This window comes from Sinohyriopsis cumingii, chromosome 12, assembly GCF_028554795.1.
Source record: "Sinohyriopsis cumingii isolate HCF-2022 chromosome 12, ASM2855479v2, whole genome shotgun sequence".
Classification (NCBI taxonomy): domain Eukaryota; kingdom Metazoa; phylum Mollusca; class Bivalvia; order Unionida; family Unionidae; genus Sinohyriopsis; species Sinohyriopsis cumingii.
This window is the reverse complement of record NC_142972.1, coordinates 75,984,562-76,002,671: the sequence shown is the minus strand read 5'-3', so window position 1 is coordinate 76,002,671 and position 18,110 is coordinate 75,984,562. Positions and strand designations below refer to the sequence as shown.

General features: G+C 35.0%; 2 protein-coding genes across 2 annotated transcripts in view; both read left to right on the top strand.

The window, feature by feature from the left end:
- LOC149786780 (uncharacterized) overlaps positions 1-6,892 on the top strand; it is a 32,904-nt gene extending 26,012 nt beyond the window's left edge. The window contains exons 7-9 of the mRNA XM_089975977.1: positions 3,508-3,583; positions 4,277-4,391; positions 6,842-6,892. Coding sequence (XP_089832103.1) covers positions 3,508-3,583; positions 4,277-4,391; positions 6,842-6,892 — 242 coding nt within the window. The remainder of the gene's footprint in view (positions 1-3,507; positions 3,584-4,276; positions 4,392-6,841) is intronic.
- Positions 6,893-7,916: 1,024 nt separating this feature from the next.
- The window catches only part of LOC149786779 (adhesion G protein-coupled receptor B1-like), a 59,742-nt gene continuing 49,548 nt past the window's right edge, over positions 7,917-18,110 (top strand). The window contains exons 1-3 of the mRNA XM_089977287.1: positions 7,917-8,034; positions 10,732-10,835; positions 13,321-13,423. Of these exons, the coding sequence (XP_089833413.1) occupies positions 8,017-8,034; positions 10,732-10,835; positions 13,321-13,423 (225 nt within the window). The 5' untranslated portion in view covers positions 7,917-8,016. The remainder of the gene's footprint in view (positions 8,035-10,731; positions 10,836-13,320; positions 13,424-18,110) is intronic.

The following is an 18,110-nucleotide window of genomic DNA, read 5'->3' as shown; positions in this document are numbered from 1 at the left end:
TTGTTCTATATACGATTTTAAACGGGACTTCTTTTTCATGTTTAATAATAATAATACTTAAATCCATTAATTGTTTTCTTCTAAATTCAAATAATATTAACAAATTAGTCTGCTTTGCTCTATTGAAAATGGACATAGTTAAATAATTTTTATAGTTAAAGTGTACTATATTCTTGTAATTCACTTCCAAAGACTTATAACTGAATCTTACAAAGAAAAAATTAGAAAAACAACAACAATAATAAGAGAGTATTATTATCATGAGTATTATTATGATTATTATCATATATCATATATAAGGACTAAACAATGCATAGACGCAGGAACACTCAGTCCAATTTCCATACCATTGTTTTCTGATTAAAAAAAATTTAAATCCCTCTTTTACAAATCACACAAGCTATCAATGAGATAAAGATGAAAAGAACAATAAGATTTAATGAATGCTGTAGGCCTATATGTTAGTGTCCAAAAACAATACTGTTGGTGTTGCAATGCATAGTGGGTAAATGATATCATTCACTATTTATAGTTTGCCAAACAGCCCCATTCCCATCCAAAACAGACATAACTGACTGAAAAATTGATGAATTGTACAGTCAGCCTATGAAACTAGAGCCAATAAATGTTCTTATCTTTTTCAAATTTAATGTAATATAATAAAAATCGAAACAAACTTACCTTCAGTCCTTCCAATAATTCCTTCTGTAATCCCAAAACTCGGCAACCTTGCAGACAGCAAATCTCCAACTATGTAATCTTCGAGTGCCTGTCTCCTCTGAACAATACTTAGGTGGCTATGAACATTTCCAGTAGTAGGATTATCATATACATAACGCAAACACGTTATGGAGATTGATGAATTAAAACAAATGCAATAGGAAATACAAGTTGGGTTGGGTGGCCTTATAAACATATATACGAAAGAGGCTTTAACAAAGCACTGACATTGTCAGTATTTTTAAGACAAACAAGGTCAAGAAGCAGAATTAATTTACAAATGCATTTGAAGAAAATAAATAAATTGGAGAAGAAGCTATTGAAGTTCAGATATACCTCGTCCAGAGAAAAACTTGCCATGTATTTGCAGTTGGCAAACTATTTGTGTCCACGGGAAATATAGAGGGAACAGTTTGTATTTAGGTGTAAGAATTTAGGTGTACAAATTAAAATCTTTATCAACTACAAGTACACTAACACAAGCTTGTGTTTTTAACTTGATCATTTACCACTTACAATTTAGCTACAATTTAACTATTGATATATATTTTTACTTGATCACTGAAAGGATTGATGTGGCTTTACAAATCTTACATGAGGATTACAAATGTTGCCTTTTTATTTGGAAAATGTCTTTTACAGTACCTTGTTTGTCTACATTTCATGAATACTTGAATTGTATATGAAGTAATTACAAGTAAAAGAATCTTACACCTGTTTAAACTCATAGTGAAGACATTGTTCAAATCTATATCTTCAATAACTTTGGATGTTATTTTTCATGTTATTTAAACATCAAAATTCAACTTTCTTTGTAAAGTTTAATATTTTTAAAACTCCAAATGGATTATATGTGTTTTAGAGATGGAATCAGTGTTGTACAAGCAGAGTCCGACCCCCTTTTTGTTGTCAGGAAACATAATGAAGTGTTTGGTGTATTCTTCCCAAATCATTTTGAAAGGGATTAAACTTCCATGTCACTGTGCTATTATTATCTGTCATATTAAAAACGATAATTAAGAATAGTGCCACGCCAATCATCCATGTAATTTTTTCAGACTCATCTGTTTATTTATAATTATTATTCTTGTAACTAATGTGACAAATAAACAGTGTCATACAATTTATCAGAAAACATTTTTACACTAATAGTTTATGATCCTTCTAAACTGGTACTTTACATTATTATTCCTGTAACTAACACACAAATAGAAATTTCAAATTGCATGTGATCCTTTAAACATTGAAGACTTTACTTTAGAATTAGTTGTTAGAAAATATGTGTTTACATTTGTCCTGTATGGTTACAGGGCAATATAATTGGGACCACAGTGTTACACTAAGATGATTGTATGAAGTGATTAAAAGTGCACGAATGCTAAGAATTTGTTCTAACAGAGGTGGGGGAGATTCTAGCATGTATATAGGTTTTGGTTCTTTATCTCCATGTACATAAGACGTGAAACCAGAAGTTATGATCCTGTTCGGCACCATGATGCCTGAACTAAGATGGTTCACTGTAAAATCCATATCAATCAATCTACATTAATTAAGTCAATTTTTTATTCAAATCCTAGACTTGTTAATTGTTTTGGTAATGACAAACTTTATTTATTTTAATAAACTGTAACTGTTTTTATTTCCGACGTTTTCCGAGCCAAAAATAAACTAAGTTCTCATGTCCAAAGCCATGTCCAAGGTATGTCATATTTTGTTTTAATATTCAAGGTAATGTCTGAGGTTTGCATATAAAACCTTGGACAAAATATCAGCATTGTCTGAGGTTTCACAGGTTTTTCTAGGAAACCCATGGAAAAACGTCAGATGTCCAAGGTTTTAGATCAAAATTCCAAGTATATTCTAAAAACTGTACACTCGGTATGTTCATATAAACTGCCTGCAAAATCAAGCTCATGCATAGTCTGGAAATGCCATCCTGCAAACAAGAATGTAAAGTGAAGAGGATAATCATCTCTTTTAAAGTTTCTAAAGTTGGTACAAATGTTTATAAGAAAAACAACAAAAACACCCCCCACAATTAAGATATTTGGCTCTCCTTGGCAAATATCATGAAAGGCAGGAGTTAAATTATTCAGCATAGTGTTGTGCCCATTTGTTTTTTTTGTAGTTGCTAACATCATGAGAGATGATTGATACCACCACATGAATAACAAAAACAAATATTGAGACTCCTTCGGTTGGGAGTTCTAGCAGGTAGCTCCTGATCTCAGATGGAACTGCAATTTTTGAAATTGAGTTGGAGAAGATTAACACAAATGTGCAATTTATGAACTTTTCTTTGTTGTATATAATGTTTCATTTGCTGTATCAGATCTGACTTTAAAACTTTTCATGTGCCTGTTTTTCAAATTGACAATATTAGTATATCGTCTTTCATTGCACCTTACAGAAAATTGGTCTAAATCATTAAAATGTAATAACTGCTTTACTGACATGTTTTAGGATTGTCAGATCATGGTCACAGCTGAATATTTTAAGGTTTAGTTTCTTTCTGTTTTTATGTCATAAAATATGTTTGAGATGCACAACTGGCCTTTATACATGCATGCTTGTCAGTTTGATGATACCTCATTTATCAACTGATGTTTTCAACTGAAATTTGGGTAAACTCAATTACTATTATTCAATATTAAAAATTTGTGTCCAGAAAACCGCTCCAGTTCAGGAGCTGTTTTCTAATTGCAATGATTACAGATGAGATGCCATATTATATGTAACACATTTTTTAAAATGGCTTCCTCTTTAACTTCTTGTTTCTTTAATTAGGGAATTTTAAATCTTATTCCGGTGCATACTTCAACAATGTTTCGGAAATAATGAGGAAGAATGTGATCCATAATGGGTAAGTAATAATACAAACATCAGGCAAGAATTGTTTAACTTGCAGAACGAATACAAAGCACACAATTGTATATGATATGTATTGTTTGCACTCACCTTTAAGTCACCTCTAACTGAAGAAAACATAGACCTTGATCTGCTCTCACATATAGTGCTAATATATCAGATTATGTATTGTTTGTTCTACAGATTTTGCCAGATAAACTGCATAGAACCAGTTCTGACAGTACATTATGCAATAGTAGGTCTAGATCTGATTTGACTCACAGGTGATTATATATGGTATATCAATAATTTTGATTAGGGTATTGTATATCTTGTATAGATTTACTGGGTGATTTATGGCATGGAAAATATTTAAAAATATGAAACCCAAGAAATTATTCAAGGCTTGCAAATATTTGCAACTAATTACATCCATAAAGTCATATGATTAAAATTTAATGAAATGTAAAAAGACTTTGCAGTCTGTATGTAATTTTGTTTATCAGAATAAATTCATCAAATAATTAGCACTTTTAATAGGATTCTATTAATTGGATAATTTATTCTAAATTAATTATATCTAGTCTTTAAAAGCAACAGTTAGTTGAAATGCTGCGTTTAATTATTGCCATAAGCTTACAAAATAGATATGTCTTTCAAAATGAGTAAGGTCATAGGGTTTAAAACCTGAATTTATTTTTCTTATTAGGTCCATCACAAACAGAGATGACCTGGGTATAAATTCAGCAGTGCTGTCCCTGCAACTTGACCCCTCACCTGCTTCGCTGTCTCCTCCCCTTAAACTGACATTTAAACATTTTTCAGTAAGTGAACTACAATTTGACACTGCATGAATATTTGTCTTTAATTGTATAACCTTCCAACAAATGTGGGTGTAGGGTGGTAGTATTATTTTCTGCTATTTGTAAAGGTCAGTAACCTTGTATCTATCAGTCTTTATTCCACACAGTAATCTAGGTCCTAGTGGAAATATATTCACTGACGTTTTGTGATTTTGTTTCTTTGACAACAATAAATCCTATTATTTTCAGGTCATTAACTTGAAGTTCTGGCATATGTTACTAAAATATAAAGGTTTTACCATTTACTTTCAGCATGGTAAAGTAATAAAGATTTGGCCATTTTATCTCTTTTCCATGTGGTAAAGTAATACAGATTTTGACATATAATTTCCTTTCCATGTGGTAAAGAAATAAAGATTTCATCATATCCTTTCCTGTTGTGAGGTAACGTAACTCAGATTTGGCCATTATATTTCCTTTCCATATGAACAGATAGTAAAGATTTAGCCATTTTGTGTCTTTCCCATATGTTAAACTAAGTTATTGGGGATAGGATTTATTTAAATTTGCCACTTGTGTTTAACTTAAATGCAAAAAAGTTCTGTAGATTTTGGTTTCAGTAGCCCAGTGTCAAGGATACTGTTTATAAATATAGACTTGGCCATTTCCTTTCCTTTCCTTACATTAACATAGGCTCTAAGCAACAGGTTTCATTGAATGTAAAAATTCATTGAAAGTAACAATTCATGTTTTATCTGTTAAAAACATATATTATTTTAGTAGTGTTCAGTAAGCTGAGAGATCAGGGCCACTTTTAAGAAAATTAGATATGACAATTTCGTTTGTTTGTAAAATAAATGAACTTCTGGTTGACAAATGTCAGTGAAAATTAGATAACAATGTTTCTCTTTAAAGAATGGAAATAGGTTTTTAAAGTATATGTTTGAGTCTGTAGTTGAAAGTTGAAGGTTGCTGATACTAAAAGTAGATTTGACACCATTGCATTTCATTTCTGCTATATAACCTAACATCTAGTGAAGAGGTTTCATTTAGCAATATAAATAACATGAAAGTAGCATTATAAATATCATAAGACTAAGAAAAAAGCATTTGGATTGGTGGATCAGTGAGATTAAGAAAAAAGCATTTCGATTATTGGAGCAGTGAAATTACGAACAATGCATTTAGATTACTGGATCAGAAAATTAAGAAAAAAAATAGATTATTGGATCAGTGAGATCAAGAACAAATCATTTGGATTATTGGATCAGTGAGATTATGAAAACAGTATTTGAATTACTGGATCAGTGAGATTAAGAACAAAGTAGTTGGATTAGTGGAGCAGTACCTTGACAGATATTTTAGTAGCTCAGTTTGTAGTGCGTTGGACTTGCAATGCAATTCTTATTTCCTGGTGCAGTGCCCACGCAAGCCACCAAGGTCAGCTCCCTAGGTCTGAAATTCATAAAAGTTTGTAGTTAGTGATTTTGTGGTTTTAATGACATATTTCAGCATATGTAGTCTAATTATGGTGGCCAGTATATTTGTTCACAGGGCTTTGAAATTCTGTCAGTACAGTAAGCAATTGGCAGAAGATAAGACATGGAAAAAATATCCTATAAATACATAGGCAAAGTTGGAAAATTAGTCTGTTTGGGTAGGGGAACAATATAAAATTTTGTTATTTTTTATGTCCTTCCAAATATTTGTACAAATCATACCTTCTCTAAAGTTTGAATGCATTGACAAAGAGATGGTTAGCCACAATGATTGATACAAATATTCAGAATGGCATCAGAAACAATTTATGAATTTTTATATTACATCCCTACCCATCCAGAGGCTATGTTTCTAACCTTTTCTTATATAAATAAATATGTATGCACATGATTTTTCCCCATATATATTCTGCCATTTTGTTTACTACAGTGATAGAATTTCAAAGGCATGTGATCTTGCAGATGGAGAACCCAGGTAAACGCCTGGAAAACCACCAACCCACATGAAACTTATATGGCAGACTTTCTCATAAATCCATGTTGTCCAATCCTGAGAATCAAACCCACAGAGGTGAGATGTCAGTGATCTGTAAAGGTGAGCACCTAAGACCATTCAGCCACATAACCTCCACTCTCCTTCGAAAAATCACTTAGCTCCCATTTTTTCAGCATTATGTGGCCAAATCCAGAGTTGAATTTAGTCAAGGATTAGGGGTGGGATTTGTATATTTTAGGAACAAATCTTTCTTTGGTAAATTGTGGGAATTATATTGATGATAATAAAATTCAACAACTAAAGGTCAAAACAAAACGTATCTAGACTAGCAGGAATGAGAAAGATGTTTATATAGATTCATTTAATTTTGTCCCAGATAAAATCAATTTGTGAAAAAACAAGGGACAGTTTAATTTCATGAAACAATAACAATCTGTAGAGTATAGTAGGTAAATCAACATGACTTTTTATTCCAGGCAAATTATTCAAAACCAGAATGCAGATTTTGGAAGTTTAATGCAGAGTAAGTATAGGCCAACACTTAGTTAACTGCTTCGGATTATTTTAAAAATTCATTCATGGACATTAAACACAGTCAGTGAAATAATAGAAAAAAGGAATTATTTTTGCCAAACCATATCAACTTTTAATCAGTATTATACTGTTAATCAGGATTCTGACTGTCAGCTGAAAAGGCGATTAGAATTGCTTTCTGTTCCCAGAAGTCATCTTTAATGTATATATACAATGTCTGTTTTGCATTTTGATCTGAGGATAACCAGCTGTTTTTGAGTTATGCCCTCTTAAAATATACTCTCCTTTTGATTAAATGTTCATGATGCATTTATCTAAGTATTAATGCATGAGTGAAAATCGCTCAGGGTTGTAGTTTGCTAATTCAAGATCCCCCAGAGTTGTTTCAGTTAATTATGTTGAGCATTGGTTGCTCTCAGTGAAATGACCAATTAACTGATTTGGTTGAACATTGGCTACCTTCACTTAAATGACCTTTTTATTTGTTTGGTTGAGCTATGGCCATCTTCGGTGATCTTTGAATTTATTTGGTTAGCATTGTCCACCTTCAATAGCATGGCCAACTGTAGTATAAATGACTAACTGTTTGAGCATTGGTTGTCTTCACTGACATGACCAATTAAACGTTCTATTTTTTATTGGTTGATTTATTGTGTGACGCAATGGGTTGATGGAAAACTTTCACCATGAAACTTAATCTTAACGTGTTTATTTACTTTTTAAAGCACTATTATTTGACAATTTTAAATAAGTCTTGCCATACTTCATTTCAGTACATAGATGATGCTCACTTTTGTAAATAATATGTGTCTCACTATAGCTTTGATATGTAATAGCTTGTTTACTAAATATTTATCACCTGAATTTATATGTTAGTACAAATAATTGTTGCTTCTATTTTGACTCACTGTCTGTTGCATCCATATTTTAGTGTCTTTGGTGCATTAATAATAAACGAACTGCACCGTGTGTCAATTTAATTGTAATAAATGATTGTAATTTTCCTTTCAGTGGACATGGGAATGGGGCATGGTCAAGTGATGGCTGTAAGCTTGTGTCAACTAGCGATTACTCTACTGTGTGTGAATGTGCTCATCTTACAAACTTTGCTATTCTAATGAGTCCTGGAAAAACGGTAAGTTGAGGAAATTCAGATTGCAGATTATCCATCCTATGTTTATATTACCATTGCTTTGATTTAGCATAATGTTGTTGAATAATTGAGCAAACATAATTAACATTGAAATTTAGATATCCAATTTGTCTTTTACCACAGTTATCATTAGAAAATGTGCACCAGCTTTGAAAACTCCTAACCCATATATGTCATAATGCAGTGGAAGATTAGGGTAAATGGATTACATTTAAAATCATAACATTCTTTGGAATGTTGTTAGTGCAGTGTATATTACAATCAGATTTAGTGTTTCTTGTGATACATCATCATTGCATTCATCAGAAAATATGGATCATCAGTATTGATTTGATATCACCCACATCATCCAATGTAAAGTTTGTTTCCAATTCACTGCAATACGGGGGGCCCTGGGTGGGTGAATGGTCTTAGGCTGTTGCTTTTACATGTCACTGAGATTTCACCTCTGTCTTCATTGGTTTGAGTCTTGGCTCAGCCAGCAATGGTATGTCAGAAAACTTGCCACTAGCTTCCTGTGGGTCACTGGTTCTTACTGCCGTTTTCCTAGCTTCTTCTTCCACCAGATATACCTGCAACAATGTATAACCTATCATGTGTTGGAAAATGGCATTAAGCCCACAAGAAAAACAACAACAGCGCTGTAATACATGGTATCATTACCAATTAGTTTGCTTTTAAGAATCAGTTGAGTCCCAATGTAAGTATGTTTCTTTAAGACATGTTTCTCAGATATAAATATCAATAATCTACAGGCAGTGGCCAGTCTAGGAAAATGGAATTTTCTCCAAGCTGTAAACTTGGCCTTGTTTTGATTGTCAGACATTTATTGATATGAAATAGAATAAACATATGATATAATTGTAACAATAAGTGCACAATGTTAGGCTCATGATAAGCTTGCCTTGTTTCTTTATCTCTTCAATATCTCACACTATTTCAAGTGTGCATGCGTTTCAGGAAGAATAACTGACAGCCATAGCAAACCTAGATGATTCAGTAGACCAAATTTGAGGGCCTTTGTTTTCTCAGCTGTTTATTTATTGCACAGCAATATCTTAGATACTATTGTGCTGACACTCGTGAAAATTGATGTGTAATTACATCTCAAAGAAAGTAACCTAACTGTATTAAAGCTAAGTCTGTTTGACCTACTTTTCAAGCTTGAGTGACTTTTCAATTTGGAGCAGTTCGTTCATTACATGTTCAATGTCTTTAATCCCATTTTGACCTGCACTCATAATGTGAATAAATCTTAACAAGGGCAGCTATGATACCTAAGTCTGGAGAGTATCAGATTTGTAATCTAAGAGTTGATGGTTCAGTTTTCACTATGGCCAGCTCATGTCAGCTGCGTGGGTGTATCCATGGGAAAGGCACTTTGCTCTCATTACCTTAGCTAGATATAGCCAGTAATGAGTTACAAAGTGCCAATAAAAAACAGCAATTTTGATAACACCTTCTAGCAAGAGAAACTCCAGCATACCATCACTACACCATTTAGACAATATATTCATGCTTTATTGACTTGTTTATATTTACTCTCTGTTTGTAACATCCTCATTTTGAGGCTGTCCAGCCACACTACTGTACTGCTGATCATGATGTCTGCTTTGACAGCCTGATAAGGAAGTCCATTAACCTACTTTTCAAGCTTGAGTGCCTTTGAATTTTGAGCAGTTCATTCTTTTCATCACCAATATTTTCATCATGTTTTATCTTTACTCACAAAAAAGGTATGTGGGTACATCTTAACAAGGTTAGGTGGTAGAGTGCCAGACTGATTATCTATTGCTTGCAAGTTCATTACTCACCCAGGGCAGCACAGATCAGCATGTCTCACTCCTTACGAAAGACACTTCGCTCTCATTCTTCAGCTTGATATTGCCAATAATGAGTTGAAAATGCTGTTACAACCAGCAATTATAATGTTCTCAAGCATGAAAAACTCTAACATACCAACACTACATTTTGACCATGTATTCTTGTTTTAGCAATTTTTTTTTTTATATTTAGCTAACTCTTTGTATCTTTTTGGCTAAGACTTATGAAAATTTCAATTTGGATACATGTTAGTATGAGTAATCCCTACCTATACAAACTCAATGCATATTGATGAGGGTAATCTCATCATATACAAACTCAATGCAGTTTAGTGTGAGTAATCTCTACCTATACAAAATCAATCAGTGTGAGCTAATTTTCATACTAGACTAACATTTGTGTTTCAACTATCCATTTATTATAATCTCATCCTTTTTTACCTACACTCAGGAAACTTAGCATATTGAGTGACCTCAAGATGAATAGCTGAGCCATACCAAATTAGGTTACTGTAACCTAATTTTCACACTGAGTAATTTGTATTTTCATATCTCAGCTCATTATACCAGCAATAATTTGGATCTTGTATCGGCTACACTCATGAAAATCAGTGTGTGAGTGTATCACAAGAATAATAAATTGACCTTATATTATGACCTAATTTTCAGGGGTCAATGCATTTTACATCCATACCAGACTAAATTGTAATCTACTGTAAATATTAATCTGTTGGAAATAAGATTCGTGCTTACCAGTAAGCACCTTCAAATTTTTGTTTATAGATCCTTTTTTTTACTGCATTGACCAAATCCAGGCCACATGTTTTACTGCTGATCATTACTTTTCTTTTTACAGCCTGATAAGGACCAGGTGCCTCTTAGCATCATATCGCTAATTGGATGTGCAATATCGATATTCTGTCTTTGTGTGACTATGATTGCACATTTCATTGTTTGGAGGTATGTATTTCATATCACTATGATCTTCACGTGAGTATTAATAGTTCTAGTTTCTATGACTTTGATTCATATGTAGTTACATAAGCAAACGGATGAATGATTGTTGTTGTTGTTGTTGATAGGCTATACATGACAACCACTGAATAACTGGTGAAGGAAGAACTAGGGAAAACACCGGGAAGAACCATTGACCCACGAGAAGCTACTAGCAAGCTTACTCGCGTACCCATGTTAGCCGAGCCTGAGACTCTAACCCATGGAGGTAGAGGTGAGATGGCAGTGATCCGGAATGGTGCGCGCTTAGACCACTTTGCCACATGGGGCCGCCATGGATGAATGAACTATACAGCATAAAGTAGCATGCTTGGTGTCTAACAACCTTCCGCGAGCAGTCACCAGGTTGGATGAAAAAGTTATGTTTTTTTATGGAGGAAGGGAGTTTTACTGTTGAATGTTTGTGAATATCATGAAAAAGGAAAATGGAAATTCATAAGCTGGTTGGTCATGAAAGTTAACTTTTGTAGGATGTTGACTATATTGAAGGTTTAACTTTGGATTACTAGAGGACAAGGTTTCATTACGCACCTAATAATGTTATGTACCTTTGCTACCCTTTGTCCAAATTATATATGCAATCTTCCCTCTATGTCCAAATGATAATATCATCTTTACCATATAATATAAACCATTTATACATTAAGACTTTGAATGTCTAACAGTCCTGGAAACCCTATTTGTTAATCGTTTTGATTTATGCACTGCAAGTTCTTGGACAGTCACGGTCATTTATTGTATTCTTGTAACTAATCTTGGATATAATAAGACCATGAAACAATGGAAAGCCGTTTTAATAAATACAATTATGTATGATGCAAATTCATCTTGTTGAATCATATCTGAAAATTATGATCTATGAAGTTGTACATCATACGTAGTTATTGGTTCACAGATAACATCATTCACTAGATGTGACAAAAGATAAAAATGATCTATTATCTCTAAGTTATCTCTTTCGAAGTTAATGAAAATGATCTATTTTGAAATTAATAGTTGCCTGGGAGATATAACACAATATTCACTGTGAAACCCATATTTAGCATCTTCTAGTATATATGTCCACCTATCACTTACAATCACAATCATTTTGAATGGATCGATTTTATTTTGAAAGTGTATTGTTGGCAGCGACCACCTTTACAATATAACGGTTGATCATGATGTTCTGGCACATAATGCATTTTGACACTGCCATGAGTGACTCTTTCAAAAAAAGAAATGATCATTGCTGACATTTATTTAATCTGTTGTTACCAGAACTGCTTAGTGCATATATGTATCTGTAGACAAAATGTAAATTGTCTTAAAACAACATTGCTATGCTTAACTGCATCTCATATACAAAGACTGACATTTATTTATTTCAAAATAAAATATGAATCATTTAATGACAAAACCAAAACTCTTAATTCCCTGACGGCATACAGAAATTGCCTCAGTAAATTAAGGGTGTAACAGGCAATGGTTAATCATAAAGAGGATTTACAGGATTCTATAATGGCAGTTAGTGAGATGTACTTTAATCTGGTTGTGTGTTTTGTATCAAACAACTCCTAGCTGCATCACCTATAGATTTTCGGAACTGATAGCCAGACTTGACTATTTTTTGTGTGATTTTTTTGTATAGGTTTAGTGCAAACATGCATAAATAATCATGATCTGGGTGGGTGTCCTTGATAATGACTGAATTAATGACTGCATCAAATATACAGTCAATAGACATATTACATTGAAAGTAGATGTTAAGTCACCAAAAGGACATAAGTATAATTTGTTTCTACAAATCAGACCTTTTATCCCAAGGTATATAATTTTGAATGCTTTCTTGTCAAAATTTGAAACCAGCCTTGCCTAAAAGACTTTCTCCATACCAACATGTGCATTTAGGCAGAGTCAAGCTGAAATGTTGTTCCATAAATGGCAATCAGTTACTTGCAAATTTCTGTGAATTCCAATAGATATACCTGTTTCTCACAATAAATCTGGTATTTTGGTGATTTGTTTGTTTCAGATGTATTGGGACAGTCTCACAATATAAAGAAGTTATTGATTTTAAAATTTCATGTTTATAAACATAATATGTTTTTACCCATTAGAAAGGATCATAAATGGTCCTTTGAAAGACGGAAAACTAAAATTCACCTTGTGTAAAAACCTGGAAAAGACCTAGATATTTTTGGTGTAAAATGCGTGGATCACCCTGTAAATCACATCCTAATTTATTGAGTCATTATATAATGTTTCCCCGCTTAGTCTTATAAAAATAGTATATCTCCATTTTAAAAAAAAAAACGAGTAAGAGGGAACCGCTGATGATGAAGCTTAAAGCACAACTAATGTTCACTCAGATGAGACATCATTATGTGGATTAACTGTAATAATAATAATGCATTTATATCAAGATCAGTATTTTCATGTTTCTCTGCAGATATGTGAAGTCTGATAGAAGCAGTCTTTTGATGAATTTATGTTTAGCCCTATTAATCTCGTACATCATATTCCTGGCTGGTGTAGATCAAACAGAAAACAAGGTAAGCCTGGCTGATATTTTACTAAATTATGTTTGCACATGCAGCAAACAATGACTCTGATCAAGCAGCAATAGATATATTTTCCTACGAAAATGATTCTTTTACAGGAATATATATTGCACCAGAAATCCAAGCAGAACTGGAGGTCCCAAATGATGCTACATTATAATTCTTTAAAAAAAAGTTTATGTTTAACCTAAATATTATATTATCCTTGGGAAGTACTACATTGATTCTTCCTAAAAAAAATTCTAAGTCAGAGCCAAGTAATATTTAATATTTTATTTTATTGAAACTGTGTACTATTTTCTGTGAATGAATTACCATATAATGGGTATATCTACATCTTATAATGTTAGTACTGATTCCTCCTTGACATACATTGAGTGATCACATTAACACTGGGAAATAAGCCTGCTACCTCCTGAAGACAACCTGTCAAATGATGAGAATTCGTATTTCTATCCTGGATAAAAAACTGGTCAACAGCTCATTCCCATTGCCTGACTTTGCCACCACCAGGTGTTGCTAGTTTTAAAGCTTCACTTACATATAACAGCATTCTACGAGGCACCTCCTTTTAATCAAAAACCAAGTTTGAACTACTCTTCCAGGATGTTATATACATTTGAATTCCTATTCATTCCTCATAAGTTGGTAAATATTGTTTGAATATTGCATATATTTTATGAATTTTGTTTCATTTATTGGACTTGGCAAATTTATCATGCACATGGTTCAACACGCTATCATTGATGCATATTGATGTTCATTTTTCGAGCACACTGCCTATTGTGTGCTCACCCAGTTAGTACTGGGTGTTATTTTTGAAACTTTGTAACTCACTGCATCATTAATGTATGCATTTTTGCTTTGATTTGTTTCATCTTCTCGTTTTTTTTGAAACCTGTCGATGGGGTGTAATGAATTCAACAAGATCAAGGTTAAGGGAGACATGCATGAGTCCTGGCTTGTGTGTATAAAGTTCACTTCGTCAATACCATGCAGCATGTGCACAGTATGGTTCAATAGTGGATAGATTACAGTTTTGCAAAAGGCGACCAAGGCAAGGAAAGAGGTGACGACAATGCAAATTTTAAAAACTTACCCCTATTTGTAGGCAGTCCAAGTGGTGGTGTATGTCCCTTCCACATGTCTGAGTATGGCCTTCGGGTGTGTAAGTCTGGGCTAATGTGATGTCAATGGATCCAGAGGATCTATCCTTTACTAAGGTCTTGCCATCTGTACAAGTCCATGATCATTCAGTTGGTTGAACCATCCATAAAACCAGTCCAGCCATCTCAACGAAGGAACCATACTATAAGATCGATCCTTGTCACCAAGTCTATAACTTCATTTTTCAGCAATTACATATATCTCATTGATAGATCTTTCTGTTATACCATGATACAGCTACATGCACTTAAAATTATGGAAATTAAGTGATAGATCTCTCCATCTAGCCAGGTTTACAGCTTCATCTCCTAAAGTTAAGGAGATTTTAATAATAGATTTTCTGTCCTAATATGCTAATAGCTATATAAAATCAAAAGTCAGACGACTTTTGCCCAAGACACATTCATAATGCTGGACAAATCTGAGCTTACAATACCGGATCGGTCGTCGCCCGGGTCAACAAGGACCGCGCCTGCCGTTGTTCACCAGGACGGAGGTGACAAGTGTGCTACTGGTACTATGCATACAATCAGAGCGAGACACAACATTGCCATCGCCACCTGGAACATTAGAACTCTGGCGCAAATTGGAAGACTCCAAGAGTTGACACATGAGCTGGAACACTACACATGGCACATTCTGGGGCTCTGTGAAGTTAGATGGAAATCCATAGGAGAACACCAAACCGAAGATGGGCATATATTATACTATAGTGGAGAGTGTGACAAGTCCATAAATGGAGCAGGCTTCCTTGTAAACAAAGCCATCAAGGGATCCGTGCTTGAATGCTGCCCCATAGCTAGCAGAAGCATTTCCATTCGTCTGAAAGCATCTCCCTTTAACATCACAATTATCCAAGTATATGCTCCAACTACCGATCATGATGATGAAGAAATAGAGGAGTTTTACAACAAACTACAGGGTATTCTAAACATGGTCAGTAGGAAAGATATCCTCATTGTCCAAGGAGACTGGAATGCCAAAGTTGGCAAAGATGCTCTAAAAGACTGGGAAGTACATTGTGGACCTTCTTGCAATGAGCTTACCAATGAAAGAGGGAGACGGCTGCTCAAGTTCGCAAGCTACAACAACTTGGTACTAGCCAACACCCTGAGACAACATAAAGCTTCACGATGCTGGAAATTGTACTCACCAAATGGAACCCATCACAACCAGATCGACTACATACTGGTTCAGAACCGTTACCGATCTGGCATCAATAGAGAAACAAGGTCATTCCCAAGTGTTGATGTTGGGAGTGATCACGACCTCGTGATTATAAACTTCTGAGTGAGGCTGATGAAAATTAACAAGCAAAAGAACATCAGGCTCAAATTCAACCTTGAACAACTGAAGGACCCTAACATCTGCAAGTCATTCCAAGCCACAATTGGAGGAAAATTTGTTCCACTCCTTGTGATGGATGGTGATGTCAATGAGATGACAGACACCTTCAACACAGTCATGACAGCAGCTGCCAAGGACATCATTGGCCTCCATCGCCCGAAGAAAAAACCCTGGGTTACAGAAGAGATTCTGAAGTTGTGTGATGCCCGAAGAGAACTAAAAAACACCAGACACACAACAGGGGCATTGAAGTACCGAGAAATAAACAAGAATATCAGAAAAAAACTTGAGCAAAGCAAAAGAAAATTGGATTGGACAAAAGTGCACAGAAATGGAGAACAGTCTGATAATGAATTACAGCAAAAAGGCATTCCAAATTGTGAAAGACCTCACCAGACAGAACAACCAAGAGTCAGTACCATTCAAGACAAAAGTGGAAAATGCCTCACAGAAGTTAGTGACATTGCAGAAAGATGGACTGAGTATTGCAAAGAACTCTATAACCATCAGTCCACAGGAGACCCAGAGGAGCTTGAAGTTCCAAACTCTTCAAATGATGATGACTTGCCCATTCTCGAAGAAGATTGAGTCAGCAATAAGAGCACTGAAGAATGGGAAGGCAACTAGAGTAGACAACATCCCAGCTGAACTTATCAAGAATGGGGGAGAATCAGTGAAAGAACTACTAATAAAAATCTGCAACAAGATCTGGCAGACAGGTGAATGGCCAACACAATGGACCCAGTCACTGATTATAACACTTCCCAAAAAAGGCAATCTCCAGCTGTGCCAAAATTACAGGACTATCAGTTTGATCAGCCATGCTAGTAAGGTAATGCTGAAGATCATCTTGAACAGACTGAAACCAAAAGCAGAAGAAATAATCGCTGAAGAACAGGCCGGGTTCCGGAGTGGAAGAAGCACAATAGAACAAATATTAAATCTCAGGGTTCTGTGCGAAAAGTACTCGCAACACCAACAAGACATCTATCATGTGTTCATAGATTTCAAAAAAGGCCTTTGACAGAGTGTGGCATGAGACAATGTGGGCCACAATGAAGAAGTATAACATGGGTCAAAAGTTAACCAATACAATCAAGGCTACCAGTGCAGTAATTGCCCAAGGTGCTGTGGGAGACTGGTTCCAGACAACAGTGGGTGTGCGTCAAGACTGTCTCCTGTCACCCACGCTTTTCAACATCTACTTAGAGCGCATCATAAGCGAAGCCCTGGAAAACCACTGTGGGACAGTCAGCATTGGAGGGCGTAACATCACCAACATCCGCTTTGCAGACGACATTGATGAACTGGCAGGCAGTGAAGACGAGCTAGCCACCTTAGTGAAGAACCTGGATGAAACATCTTCCAGATTTGACATGGAGATAAGCGCTGAGAAGAAAAAACTGATGACAAATAGTGGCAAACAAATCGCAGCCAAGATTAAAGTCAGAGGACATAAACTGGAAACAGTAAGCCAGTTCAAATATCTTGGTTCCATAATCACTGAAGAGGGATCAAGAGCAGAAATTTTGTCAAGAGCAGCACAAACAATGGCAGCTATGTCAAAGCTAAGACCCATCTGGAGAGACAAGAATATCTGTCTGAAAACTAAAATCAGACTATTGCGAGCTCTGGTCATCTCAGTCTTTTTGTACTCATGTGAGGCATGAATCCTGACAGCAGAATTACAACGAAGAATCCAGTCACTTGAAATGAGATGCTACAGAACCATCCTTGGCATCTCTTACATGGACCACATCACAAATGAAGAAGTGCGTAACACCATCAGGCGCGAAGTAGGGGAATATGAGGACCTCCTCACCACTGTCAAAAAGAGAAAGCTGAAATGGTATGGCCATGTCACTAGAGCCAATAGTTTATCCACAACAGTCCTGCAGGGCAGCGTAAATGGTGGCAGAAAAAGAGGTAGACAGAGAAAAAAGTGGACTGACAACATCACAGAATGGACCAGGAATAGTTTTGCGGAGACACAGGCATTGGTACATGATCGAGAAAAGTGGAGGGAACTGGTCAGATGTTCAGCAGCACAGTGCCTCAACGACCACACTTGGTCATGAGACTGATGATGATGACGATGATGATGATGATATAAAATCACAAATACTGGGAACTTAATTATAGATCCATCTGTCTCCACTGGAGC